Source organism: Rhincodon typus, chromosome 37 (genome assembly GCF_021869965.1).
Source record: "Rhincodon typus isolate 14 chromosome 37, sRhiTyp1.1, whole genome shotgun sequence".
NCBI lineage: Eukaryota > Metazoa > Chordata > Chondrichthyes > Orectolobiformes > Rhincodontidae > Rhincodon > Rhincodon typus.
Genome location: NC_063368.1, coordinates 19962799 through 19976704, shown reverse-complemented (window position 1 = coordinate 19976704; position 13906 = coordinate 19962799). Strand labels below are relative to the sequence as shown.

The 13906-nt window shown below is 41.3% G+C and overlaps 1 protein-coding gene across 2 annotated transcripts; it reads left to right on the top strand.

Moving 5' to 3' along the window:
- The first annotated feature begins 8807 nt into the window (after nt 1-8807).
- LOC109934146 (toll-like receptor 13) lies at nt 8808-13028 on the top strand. 2 transcript variants are annotated; one of them, XM_048617410.1, is made up of 2 exons: nt 8808-10036; nt 11384-13028. In XM_048617410.1, the coding sequence occupies exons 1-2, from the start codon at nt 9074-9076 to the stop codon at nt 11960-11962; spliced, it is 1542 nt and encodes a 513-aa protein (XP_048473367.1). In that variant the 5' UTR covers nt 8808-9073; the 3' UTR covers nt 11963-13028. The 2 variants fall into 2 exon arrangements, with proteins under 2 accessions (XP_048473367.1, XP_020388546.1); XM_020532957.2 differs by having other exon boundaries at nt 8808-13028.
- Nucleotides 13029-13906: the final 878 nt, after the last annotated feature.

The following is a 13906-nucleotide window of genomic DNA, read 5'->3' as shown; positions in this document are numbered from 1 at the left end:
CTTCAGGGTGACGGAGTTTATCAAACAAAACAGGGGGGAAAAAAGTCACTTAGTAGAGGAGAGGGAGAAAGGTGCAGCTTGAGGGGAGCTCTGAGGCAGAGCTAAGACACTGACAGAGCCAAGAAATGGAATGGCATTCCCTGGGAATCAGATGTCAATCATAGCGCACGTACACGTCATTGATTCCCTGAAGAGCGTCCCACATTCTTAAAAGGGAATTTTAAAAGCATCTGCTTAAACGGGCAACACTTCTCACAACAAATCAGTTGATTAATCCACATTGTTTCAGCCGCAGGATTTGAAATGTAACTGTAGACAGCCCCTCATTTCCAAGAGTATTTCAACTGCTTAAAGAGGAAACATGTACTGAAACATGTGAGATGTTGAGGGGCTTGATACGGCGGGCACCGGGAATCTGTTTCCTCATTTGGAGATGACTAGAATAGGTCTCTCCTTTAAGACAGAGATGAGACTTCTTTTTTCTCTCAGGGGTCGTTAGTCTGTGGAACTGACATTCCCATAGAGCAGTGGAATCTATGTCATTGAATTTATTCAAAGCCAAGTTAGCTAGATTTTTGACTGACAAAGGAGTCAAGCGGGAGGTGGTCAGAAAAGTGGAGTCGAAACCTTAATCAGACCATCTACAATCTTACTGAATGCTGGAGCCCAGTTCAAATGGCCTAATCCAATCCCTAAGTCCTATGTTCCTAAATGTATGAAGGAGCATGGACATGGAGAGACAGCATTGTTCCTGTGCCAAATGGACTACAGCAGCTTCTCATCTTCCCAATTAAGGGTGGGTAATAAATGCTGACCCAGCCGGTGATGATCACATCCCCTGAATTAATTTTAAAACAGGGGAGAAAGGAACAGAAGGATTTGCCGAGACAACAAGGTGCAGAGCTGGATGAACACAGCAGATTTGCCGATTTGGTTAGATGAAGCAAAAACCCTGACACAGGCCATTTGGTTGAATGATCTGTTTATGGCAGTGTAACTTCTAAGTCGTTCTATGATATAGCCCCTGTGTTTCTCTCATTTACTGTATAAACACACACGTGCATATACAGACAATCATTCAAGCACACATTCATACGCACACACACAATCACAGACACACACAAACATGCCCTCATAGTCACATACACACTCAAAATAGGTATAAATGCAAACACACACACACACACATTCATACAGACACACTTTCTCACACAGCAAATTGTGCTTTTGTAAACTTAAGGAAAATACACAAAGACTCTGTTTCATTTGATGTTGGTTTAATATTTATAATTTGGTACAGTCCTTCATTGATAATTCAAACTGGAAGATAAAAATTGAGGCTTAAGATATAAAACACTCAGTAAATAACACAGGAGTGTCAATTATCAAAGTGCTGTTCCACTCAATACATTTATTTGAGATGCATAGAATCAGGGTTGAGAATGCTGAAAATGAAGGGGGTTAGGATTAGGGTTAGGGAAGTGGGAGTGAAGTCATGCATCTGCCTTAATGGGATCCCCTGCACCCCAGTTTCCAGCGTAGGGACTCAGAGACTATACCATGTGCAATCATAGCCAACCATTTCTAAACAGATGAAAATTAATTTTAAAAATTTCATGGGGATGGAGTGTACTGAAAGGTTTTGGGAGTCTTTTGAGAAACATAGGCTTGTAGCTGTAGGGAGAAACCTTTGTTCAGGTGTGGTCTTAGCACAGTGGTCTCACTGTGGACAAATCCTCAAATCAGAAATCCCAGATCTGCGTCACATCAATTTGGGATGGGTGCATTCAGTCAAAGGAAGAGTTGGGTCATTACAGTTTGCTTCAGTGGATCAGAAGTAGATAGGAAAAGAGATCATAAGAGCTTAAGAAATAGAAGCAGGAGTAGGCCATTCAGCCCTTTGAGCCTGTTCCATCATTCAGTGAGATAATAGCTGATATGTCTACTTCAATATTATTTTCCTGTACTATCCCCATATCCTTGACGTGTTTAATATGTAGAAACATATCAACCTCAATCTTGATCAAACTCAACCACTGAGACTCCATGGTCCTGTGGGGCACTGAAAAATGCATGTTCATGATTGTGCATATATGTATGTGTGTATGTGTGTGTGGCTATGGATGCATGTGTTTGTGTATGTGGTCTGTATATATGCATCTGTGTGTGAGAATTTGTGCACACGACTGTGAATGCATGTCTGCAAGTGTGCATGATTGCGTACATATGTGGTCATGTATACAAGTGGGTCAGTGTGAGTGAGGACAGGAATAGGCTTAACTGTAATTACCTACCACAGTTGAACATCTGCTGAAATTCAGCATCCAGTCTCTCATATGAAAGATGGGGGTACAGAACCATAGGATTGAAGTTGTGTTCAGATGATAAGTGGATAAATGAAGTAAAAGAATTGCAAATTATGTCTTTGTCAGAGGCTGAGGATTAAAGTTCTCACCCATCAGAACCATCTTTGCAACTATCATCATGGATAGCACAACAGCCATAGGAATAATGATCCTCCTTAGGCTGTGGTGTGAAGGGGGAGGTTCAGAATGACTACTTTCATATCACGCGACCTTTCACTCTCGTCATATCAATCGTAGCCACACAAATCCATTAAGTCTGATTGTATCACTCAGTGTCGCCCTACTGCATAACCAGTGACTGCCAGTGTCTCCTCCTGAGCAATGAAACCAGGTCACTCGAAAGAACAAGCAAACAGGTTAATGCAATTTGTTGCATTGGATCAGTCAAATCCATCCCTAACCGCAGAACTTATCAAAATGCCTGCAGTGTGTTCTCCAGTTAACCACTTGTGGGATACATAGGTAACAACATAATATTTTAAAATAGTCGTGAAAGGGTTAAGGGAAACAATTTGTCCTTGGCAAGTAGTCTGTGTAAGCAGTAATAAGTAAAGGGGACAATAAGGGATTCTATTAGATGGAAGCAAGGTGACTGTACCAAGGTAAAGGTCAGGAAACAAATGGCAAAATAGTGAGCATAAGATGAATAGTTAAACAGGTAGTCATAAAAAACAACTGTTAAATAATCATGAGAAAGGCAAAATAAGGAAGAGGTACATACTGAGGCTACATGAGAAGAAAATAACAACTTCTAAATGTATTGTTGGAACATTCAGTTTACATGACTAACTGCCTTTGCTGAAAGGTATACAAATGTGAGCTGTGATTGGACAGTTTGCAGTTGCCATGTAGTTGCCAATATACCATCTGTATAACTGCTATGCAGTTGCTTTAAATCACCCATGTAACTGCCACATTTCTGCAATAAAGACATAGAGAAGACATCACATAGTTCCCTGCCTGGTTATTCCTATTATCAGGGAAGCATGTATCCTACACACCTTTGTGGCATTAGAATAGTTAGATGGTTGTTTTTGACAGGTGCAGACTCGATGGGCCAAAGGGCCTTTTTTTCTGTGCTGTAGATCTCTATGACCCCATGGATGGCCTAGCAAATGACTTTGTTTAAGAGCAATTATGGAGCAACAGCAAATGCTGGCCTTGCCAGGGATGCCCACATCCTATGAAAGAAAAGTCAAAACTCTTTGTAGTCACTCCATTATCCTACTTAATGATGTATCAAACATGACAGTAATAATACATCTCAGCCACAACCTTTCTGATTTTGTAAATAATCTCACCAATATGAATTTAAGAGTCATTGGTTGACTCTGCTTTCTCTCCACCAAACCTGCTGAATTTCTCCAGCAATTTCTGTTTTTGTTTCAGTTTAACTAATTAGCTTTAAGAATCAAACATCATTGTGAAAATTATCAATGAACTACGTATGTAGAAATGTGAGTTGAATAAAAACTAGAAAAGGAACAGCAAGCCTATGGAGGAAGAGAAAGGGCAATGTGTTTAATAGATCACTGTTTTAAAGAGCTAGCATGGGCACAATGGGACAAATGGCATTCTCTGAAGTAAAGGTCCATAATTCCATGCCTCACTCGAGAGAGCTGAGCAAATAATCTAGGTTGATGCTCCATGCTGCAGTAGTGTGGGAGTGCTGCATTGCCAGAGGTTCTGTCTCTGATTGAGACATGCTGAGCACTTTCAGGCTAAAATTTCCTAGGACCATTGTCTCAATGATGAGCAGTAGATTTCTCCCCAGTGTCCTGGCCAATACTTATTCCTCACTAGATTATTTAATTCCTTGTTGTTTGAGGGAGCCTTCTATGCACAAATTGGCTGCCAAATTTCCTGCATCACAGAACAGCACAATTGAATTTGTTTGTGCCTTCTCTTTAGACAGTGCAACTTGCAGCAGGGCAACGATACATGTTTCTGAGGTGGTAATGTATTCATGACACCCGGGACACAAAGCAGATTAAAATCTGAATTAATATGGGAGGAGAGGTACATGAAAGCCTATCTAGTCTTGTCAGGTAAACTATTAGGGTATTATAGAGGAGTTTACACTGCAAACAAAATCAAGGAGCTGAGCAATTCACAGGATAACAACATGGACTTTCTGAGATTTCAGTGTATGCTTGAGGAGGATTCAGGAATTTGATTACAATAGACAAGCAATAGCTCACTAAAGCAGGAGATGTGGAGTGACTATTGTCTTGATGCCTCCACTTCAGATTAAAACAAACTTGTATTTCAATAGCACCTTTCTGGCAGCACAGCCACATTTATAATGTAGGAAATACTAAAGCCAAATCTTCCACAAACAGAAATGAAAACTAAATAATCTTTATGCTGTGGTGACAGCGTTCGCGGCACAAATATCGATGAGGTCACCATGGGTGGGTCCCCTATTTCTGTGAAATAGTTTGCATCTACCTGACAGAGTGGAGGGGGTCTTAGTTAAACATTGCCTCCCAAAGACATCACCTCTGACTGTGCAGCACTCCATCAGTATTGCACTGAAATGGCAGCCCAGATTACGGACTCAAATAGCTGCAGGCTCAAATCCATAAATGTCCAACTCAGAGGCCAGGGTGTTGCCTACTGAAGCATAGCTTACAACAAGCTATTACAGGGAAGTGCCTGTACAAATTGTATCAGTCTCGCTGTGTTCCTGCCTGGCTTGTTCAATGTGTGCTGTTCTGGAAGGTTGCCAGAGCTGACTGGCTTATTAATGAGATACCAGGTCGGCAACCTGAGACTCCAGCCAACAAATGGGTATTTCCTGACCCAGCGCAGAGTCAGACACCTCTGCATGCCTCTTGCTTGTGAAAACAGATGGTAAATGTCAGGGAATGCAGAACAGAGGCAGATATTAATGTCAGTACAGCCTTCATTCTTTTGTGTGGCTACAGTAGATGCCAGGCTATTGGAAATTGTGTGAAGTCTGCAGCTCAGAGAGAAAAGTAGGATAGGCTGGTGATTCCAACTCTCCTTCCCATCTGTATCACAATTAGGCCTGACTTGGAATGTACACTGGAGCTTTTACCTCTCATGTGGCTTACTTCATCTCACCCTAGCATCATGTCTTTCTAATCCTTTCTCTTTCATGTGATTATTCAGCTTCCTATTAAATGCACCTATGCCATTCGCCTCAAACACTTCATGTGGTTGCAAGTTCTGCATTCTGTCTACTCTCCAAGAAAGTTTCATCTGAATTCTCTACTGGAATTATTTGTGACTATCTTATATTTATGGTCTCCAGTGTTGACCTCCTCCACATTTTTGCTGCATCTAGCCTACTGAACCCTTTTGTAAATTTAAAGATTTGTGGTAGGTCACTCCCTCAGTCTCTCTTCTCTGCAGAAAACAGCACATTTTTCCGTGATTCTTTCCAGTCATAATCTATCAGTACTGACATCCCTGTGATTTTTTTATTTGCATCTTTTCCAATGTCTAAATATGCTGAAATACAGTAATGTGTGTAGCATCCACAAGATGTATGGTAGCAACTCATAAAGGCTCCTCCAACAGCAGAATCTAAATTCACAACCCTCACACTGAGAAGGACAAGGGCAGCTAGCATATGGTTACACTACGACTTCCAAGTTGACTCCGAGCTATCTCCTACCCCAACTCAGAAATACATCACTGCTCTTTTGTCATCGCGGGGTCAAAAAATTGAAACTTCCTCCCCGAAGGTACAATAGGTCCACAGCACATGGACTGCAGCGGTTCAAAGAAGCAGCTCACCATCACCTTTTTAAGGGCAACTAGAGATGGGCAATAAATACTGGTCTAACCAACAACATTCCCAGTAAGCTGCACAGCTATGCGTGCATACAGACACTTTGATGCTTCATGCATGGTAATAGGTCTTGGTATAGCAATCGCAGCATTGATTTCTGGTTCACAAGGACTTTGGAGACCCACACAGCCAGAGAGAAAATTAGAAGGAATGCTGCTGACCAATGCATTTTAATATGAGACAGCTGTTGGGTGTGGGAGTTCCTATATTCAGAAGTTATAAATGGAAAAGGTTTAAATATTTTCTGCATATGCTTGCAAGAGATTAAAAATATATAGTTACAAATGTACTAAATGTAAATGTGTTTCAATTGTCAGTACCAGTTCTGGATATTTAGTTTGTAAATAAAATAGAAAGAGGAAGCTCCACCTTTGTTGACACAAGGCTTGGTGTTGAAAAGGGGAAACTTTCCTCCTATATCAGTGGTTGCGTTATGAAGCCAAAAAATCATAACATGTTTTGCATGTGAAAATTGACATCAGCAGATTGAGACTTTGACTACTCATTTTGTAACTTCAAATATGGGTGACAATAACGAGGGCAATATTTATTGCCTATCACTCGCCCCTCCTGGGAAGACAGTGGGAAGCTCGTTCTTGAATCAGAGAATCATCATAGAATCATAGAATCCCCACAGTGTGGAAGCAGGCCATTCAGTCAATTGGGTCCACACTTGAAGACCTTATCCACCTCCCTACCCTATCCCTGTAACTCTGCATTCCCCATGACTAATCCATCTAACCTACACATCCCTGGACACTATGGGCAATTTCAGCATGGTCAATCCACCCTAACCTGCATGGCTTTGGACTGTGGGAGGAATCCAGAGCACCAGGAGGAAACTCACGCAGAAATGGAGAGAATGTGCAAACTCCACACATCATTGCAGAGAAAGGGGAGAAAATGCTTCTGTTGTTAGGAAGGTGATGGAGGATTTTGATTCTGTTGTGCTGATATATGTCCAGGTGTAGACAACGGGGGTCTTGAACTACCAGGGCAGCGTTAAGGGAGCGTTGCACTGCCAAAGGCACTGTTTTTCACATGGAGAGGCTGGATTGAAGACCCATCTACCCTCACAGGTGGATGTATGATATCCCATGGCCACTACTGAAGAACGAGTAGGGTATCTCTCACATTCCCCTGGATCCCAGCATGACAATTGCAATGGCACCTTGTTAAGCAGGGATTGGCTGTCACATAGCTCACCTTAAGGAGAATTTTGAAATTAATTTGTGGCACTTTGGAATGTCTACATTTCACCCTCATGCTTATAATGAATTTATCCACCTCTGCCTTAAAAATATTCAAATACTGATTCCACTGCCTTTTGAGGTACAGGGTTTAACTCTGTGATGAAAAAATTTTCAGCTCTATCTTGAATGGAATAACCCTTGTTTTTAATACAGAAACACCTAGTTCTAGTTTCTCCCCTGAGAGGAAACATCTTCTCCACATCCACCCGGTCAAGACCCCTCAGGATTTTAAATGTTTTGGTCAATTTTCTAAACACCAGCAGAAACAAGCCTGGCCTGTGCAACCTTTTCTCATAAGATAGTAACCAAAACCAGGTATTAATATGGTAAACCTTCATTGATCTGTTTCCAGCATTTTTACATTCTCCCTTAAATAAGGAGACCAATACTGTCCACAGTACACCAGATGTGGTCTCATCAGTGCCCTGTATAACTGAAGCACAATATCCTTACTACTGGATTCAATTCTCCTCATGATCATATGTCCCTTCATCCAAGTCAGTCAGTCACAGGAATAGGGTGGCACAGTGGCTCAGTGGTTAGCACTGTTGCCTCACAGCACTAGGGACCTGGAGTCGATTCCGATCTTGGGTGACTGTGTGGAGTTTGCGCATTCTTCCCGTGTCTGCGTGAGTTTCCTCCGGGTGCTCTGGTTTCCTCCTGCAGTCCAAAAATGTGCAGATTAGGATGGATTGACCAGGATAAATTGCCCCACAGTGTCCAGGAATGTGCAGGCTAGGTGCATTAGCCATGGGGAATGCATGGTTACAGGGATAGGGTGGGGGGTGGGTCTGGATGGGATGCTCTTCGGAGGGTCAGTGTGGATTTGATGGGCCGAAAGGCCTGCTTCCACACTGTAGGGATTCTATAATTAATTATACAAAATTGAGGACCAGCACTGAACCCTGTGGAACACCACTCATACCAACTAGAAAAGACCCATTATGCCTATTCTCTGCTTCCTGTTAGCTAGCCAATCTCCTTTTCATACCAATATACTCCTTCCTACACCATGAACTTTTATTTATTTTACTGAAAGATAGTTTCAGTAGTGATGACCCTAAAATTGTCATTGATAGTTGTTAAAAAAACATCTGGCTCCCTCCCTAACCCCCCTTAGGGAAGCAAGTCTATCATCCTCAACTGGTTTGGCCTACATGTGACTCCAAACCCACAGCCTCACATCATAGAATAATATAGAGGCCCTTCAGTCCATCGAGTCTGCACCAATCAAAACCACTATGATGAAAGAATGAAGAAAAGTTAGCTTTTTTCTCCTACTCAGCCTCACTATTATAAACTTCTCCAAATGAAACACATCAGAGTGAAACTACAAGTATTTGCTCACAGAACTTCCTCATTTAATTCTGAATATTGATTGCGCTACGGGACCAGCCTGAGTTAAAACATGCTCAGCAGGTGCAAAGCTTGTAAACTCAAACAAGTCTCTAAAGAAAAGCAAAAGGTAAAACTCTCAAAATCCAACCATTGTTCAAACTCTTGCTGTGATTCTTAACTGGTTAACATTGCGGGAAGTGAAACTTGTAACGTACTGAGTTGACTCAAGGGTTAACCTAAAGAATCCAGGAGAATCTGAAGTGATTGAAGGCTTTCTGAAAGCACTGGTCAGAATGGTGCCTGGTCCTGGGAAAGAGCTGGTTGGAGTCTTCCTGCTCCTCTTGGCTTTCAGGGAGATGTGGATGGTGAATTGCCTGGCTTTCAAATACTGTGTCGGTGAACTGGTGAAGCAGGTTTTTACTTGTACAGACCGTGGCATCTCAGAGCTGAAGGAGGCTGTCTCAGACATTCCTACTCACGTCAGGGTTCTTAATGTCTCCGTCAATAAGATCCGGACTTTACATCACCGAGGACTGGAAAATCTAACACAGCTAGAACTTCTAAGGCTGGACAAGAATAATCTGACAACCATCGACATAGAAGCTTTCTGGAAACTCAGTAACCTCCAGCTGCTAAACTTATCCTGTAACCAACTGGAGACTCTCAAACCAGGAATCTTCAAATTCCTTCCCAACCTGACCAACTTAATCCTCAAACAGAACAAGTTAACTAGTTTCCTTGGAGAAAGTGTTTTTGCATTAAAGAGGTTGAGGGTTCTGGATATTTCTTCCAACAGTTTAAGGAATGTTTCATCTTTCTTCAAAGCTCTTAGCAGTTGTACTGGTCTAAGAACTCTAAATGCTGAAAACAACAACATCAGTGCTTTAGAAATCTCCTCATATTTCCCTCCCAATTTGACCCACCTGCTTCTAGCTAGAAATGTCATCTCCCAACTATGGGCACCTGCTGCTTTTTTTGCAAATATTATATACTTGGACTTATCCTTTAATAACCTGTCAAGCTCTAAGGAATTAACTTCACACACGTTCACCAGACTTCAATTCCTGAATGTGCAACATAACCCCTTGGGTAAGGATGGGGTTATTGACATTGTTCAAAACTTGAATGCGCCATTGGTAAACATCAACCTGTCAAACCTGACACTGAATGACAAGGCAACACTGGGTAAACTGTGCAAATTCATCCAGAAAAAGAGAATTCAGCGGTTGGAGCTGAGAGGAAATCGGCTTCACCAGGTGAGTAGTGCCTTCAGCAACTGTCAGGATGTCGTGTCGTTAGACTTGTCCCACAATCAAATCATAAAACCGAACATTTTTGGCAGTTTGGACACTCCTAATAACCTACAAGTATTAAACCTAGACTTTAATTTGATTCGCAATGTCTCTTTATGTGGCTCAGGGCAAAATGTGGAAGAAAATAGATCTAGTCCATGTTTAGAGAAACTCCAGCATCTCACCTTGAGATCCAATCGCATTTCTGCCATTAGATCACATGTATTCCAAAATTTAAAAAATCTGCGCTATCTTTCCTTAGCTTTGAATGAAATTAATTTTATAAACATAACTGCGTTTGTGGGTCTAACCAATCTAAATATGCTGTCGCTCACTAACAATGCCATCGAAGAGATTTTTCATGAAACCTTCACTAACCTCACAAACCTGCAATCCTTGAAGCTCAGGAATAACAGGATTCCAACTGTGTTCAATAAGACTTATTCTAGCCTCTCTAATCTGATCATACTGGATTTGGGAGGAAACCACATTCACAAGATTGAAAATGGAGGTTTTAAAGGACTCAAGGCTTTGGAAAAACTTTACCTGGACAGAAACTGGCTGTCAAATGTTTCTCAAGGAATGTTTGAAGATCTTAAATCATTGAGGGTATTAGACCTTGCCAACAATAAGTTATCTTTTGGAGCCAATCACTTAAAATTTCCTCCATTCATTCATCTTCAGAATCTCCAAATGTTGAAGTTACGATCTCAAGCACCATTTGGTCTTAGGCTGTTACCTCATAATCTGTTTCATGGGCTTCAGGGGCTAAAGAGACTTGATATATCCAACAACAAGTTTGTAAATCTCAATACTCTGCCGTTCCAGCAACTTACTAATCTAGAGCAGTTGCACATGAGTGATATTTGTAATGGGTTCCAGACTATGCATGACTTAACTTTTGCCAACCTGATAAATCTCCGACATCTGACTCTGAAGAATGTTGGCTTGGAATCCATCAGGAAAATCCTCTTTCAAAATCTAACCAGCCTCAACTCTCTGATGTTGTCAAGCAATATGATCCATGTGATCAAAGAGATTGATATTCCCCCGTTGCACAATCTCACCTATCTGGACCTGCGCTTTAACCCTATCTCCTGTGTTTGTGACAATATTTGGTTCCAGCAATGGGCTACTAGCTCCGATGTCCAGGTTCCTTTCTTCTACCAGTATCCATGTGTGGACAATGGAGTTGAGAAAAGAACATATTTTGCAAAGTTTGACAGCTCAGTGTGCAATGATGGCTTTGTGGCATTTTGTGCAACAGCCCCAGTTATATTTGTTTTAATGGTAACAGTTGTGGTCTACCAGAAAGGCAAGTGGAGCTTCCACTACGGATACTATCTGCTCCGGGCTTGGATCCATGAAAACAAACTCCAGAAGAACAGTACCAAAGGCTACAAGTTTGATGCTTTTGTGTCCTACAACTCCAAGGATGAAGCTTGGGTATTTGACCAACTAATGAACAATCTGGAGAATGAGGGGCCTCCATTTCACCAACTCTGTTTCCACCACAGGGATTTTGAAGTGGGTAAACCCATCGTGGAAAACATTGTTGATGCCATCTATAAGAGCAGAAAGACAATTTGTATCATCTCCAAGAATTATCTTCAAAGCGAATGGTGCTCCATGGAGATGCAGGTCGCCTTGTATCGATTGTTTGATGAACACAGTGATGTCCTCATCTTGGTTTTCCTGGAGGAGATCCCTGGCCATGTGCTCTCTTCTTACCATCACCTACGCAAGCTGGTGAGGAAGAAGACCTATATTAACTGGCCTGCTGATGAGTCTGGGCAAAAGCTTTTTTGGACCAAGTTAAGAGATGCTCTCAAGAAAGTGCACACAGCTTCTGATGAATCGATTCCCCAACTTACCCATTGCACAATCTAATTCCATGAAATAATCTATCATTCTCGGGCAGGGACAAAATACCAACATTACAGATGCTGTAGAACTGGACCACAGGTTTCATCATTGACTTCTCATGTCCAGGATCTGAATTTTGGAAAAGGAAGAGGCCATTCAGCCTCTCAATCTTTCTCCTTCCTTTAATTAGATTGTGGCTAATCTGTACCTCAAATTCATTGACCTGCCTTTATTCCAGAACTGTCTTACTCTTACCAAGAAAATACTATAAAATCTGAGTAATGTTAATTTCAATTGAACGTCATTGCTCCAACATCTGGAGGAAGGAGCTTCAGGTTCAGGGAAAGAAAGTGCTTCCTGCTTTCTTCACTGCTGAATGGTCCAGTTCTGATCTGAAAATAATGTCCTTTTGTTTTCAATTCCACAGAAAAGGAACTAGTTTCCCAGTGGGTACCTATCAATTCTCTATGCCATTTGAAACTTCAAGATCAGAGCACTCATCAACTTCCTCAACTCAAAGGACTAAAAATCAAGTTAATTAAAGTGTTCTCATAACTTAACCCTTTGAACATCAGTATCATTCTGGTTAATTTGCATTTAACTCTTCCAATGTCATGACGTCCATTGGAATTGCCATTTGCTACCACTGTAACCAAAGCTCTGCACAATTGAAATATATTTTATTTTCACTTTGGGCTCCAATTCCACTGGGATAAAACCTAGCATTCTATTCATTTTCTGATTATTTTTGTTTGCATTCCAGCTCGGGTTATTGGAATGAAAATCTCCTCTGTTGTTTGTAAAGGTCTAACTTGAAAGGATATTTTGGATGTAATGCTTCCAATTGCAGAAAGGTGTATCTCCCCTGTGACATTTACATGCCCAGCTCCCATTATAAATGCATGTCAGAATTTACAAGGAAAATGGTTGACATAAAATTGGGTACAGAGATGGGATTTTTAATATATTATAAATACATATTGTAAACTATTTGTTTGAAATTGTAAGAACTGAGTTATTACAGATTTATTGCTCTTAGTATCTCAATGTCAGGAAGTTTCCATTTTGTGTCTAATGTGACAATCCATATAAGCCTTCTTGTTTTTGGTGGCTATCACATTAAATACCCAAAGCTTGTTATCTTCTTGTTTATGCTTTTTTTTAAAAAATCAACCATATTCTTCTGTTTTTCTGATCTTGATTATTTTTTCTTCTGTTTTTAACAATTGCTTTGAATAATACCAGAATGGTATGTTGTTTTTCACCACCAAAATTGCACTTACTTCAATCAGTGTCAGCTCATTACAAATTGATGCTCTTGCATATTTCCTGTTGTGACAAGCTTCCTTTAAATCCATTCCTGGCAAGAGGGCATCACTGGCTAGACTAGTCCATCCCTAACTGCCCTTGAGAAGGTGGTGATGAGCTGCTGCACTCCAATGTGAGGTAGGTTTCCACACAGTGCTTTCAGGCAGGGAATTCCAGGATTTTGACCCAGTGACAGTAAAAGAACAGTTGTCATATAAGTCAGGATGGTGTGTTGCAAAGGCAGTGTTTCAAAATCTTACCGCCCTTGTCCTTCTAGATGGTCAGGGCTTTAGGAGGTGCTAGCAGATGAATCTTGCTGAGTGTAGATATTACAATGCTGCTACTTTCCTTGCCTGGTGGAGAGTGCAAATATTTCCTTGTGAATGTCCTCACACAATACCCACATACAGCCAGCGAGATAGAACTCGGAGCAGAGATAGTAGGAACTGCAGATGCTGGAGAATCCGAGACAACAAGGTGCAGGGCTGGATGAACACAGCAGGCCAAGCAGCATCATAGGAGCAGAGAGGCTGACGTTTCGGGCCTAGACCCTTCATCAGAAAAGGGGGAGGGGAAGGGGATTTTGAAATAAATAGGAAGAGAGTGGGAGGCGGATAGAAGAGGGATAGAGGAGAGGATAGGTGGAGAGGAAACAAACAG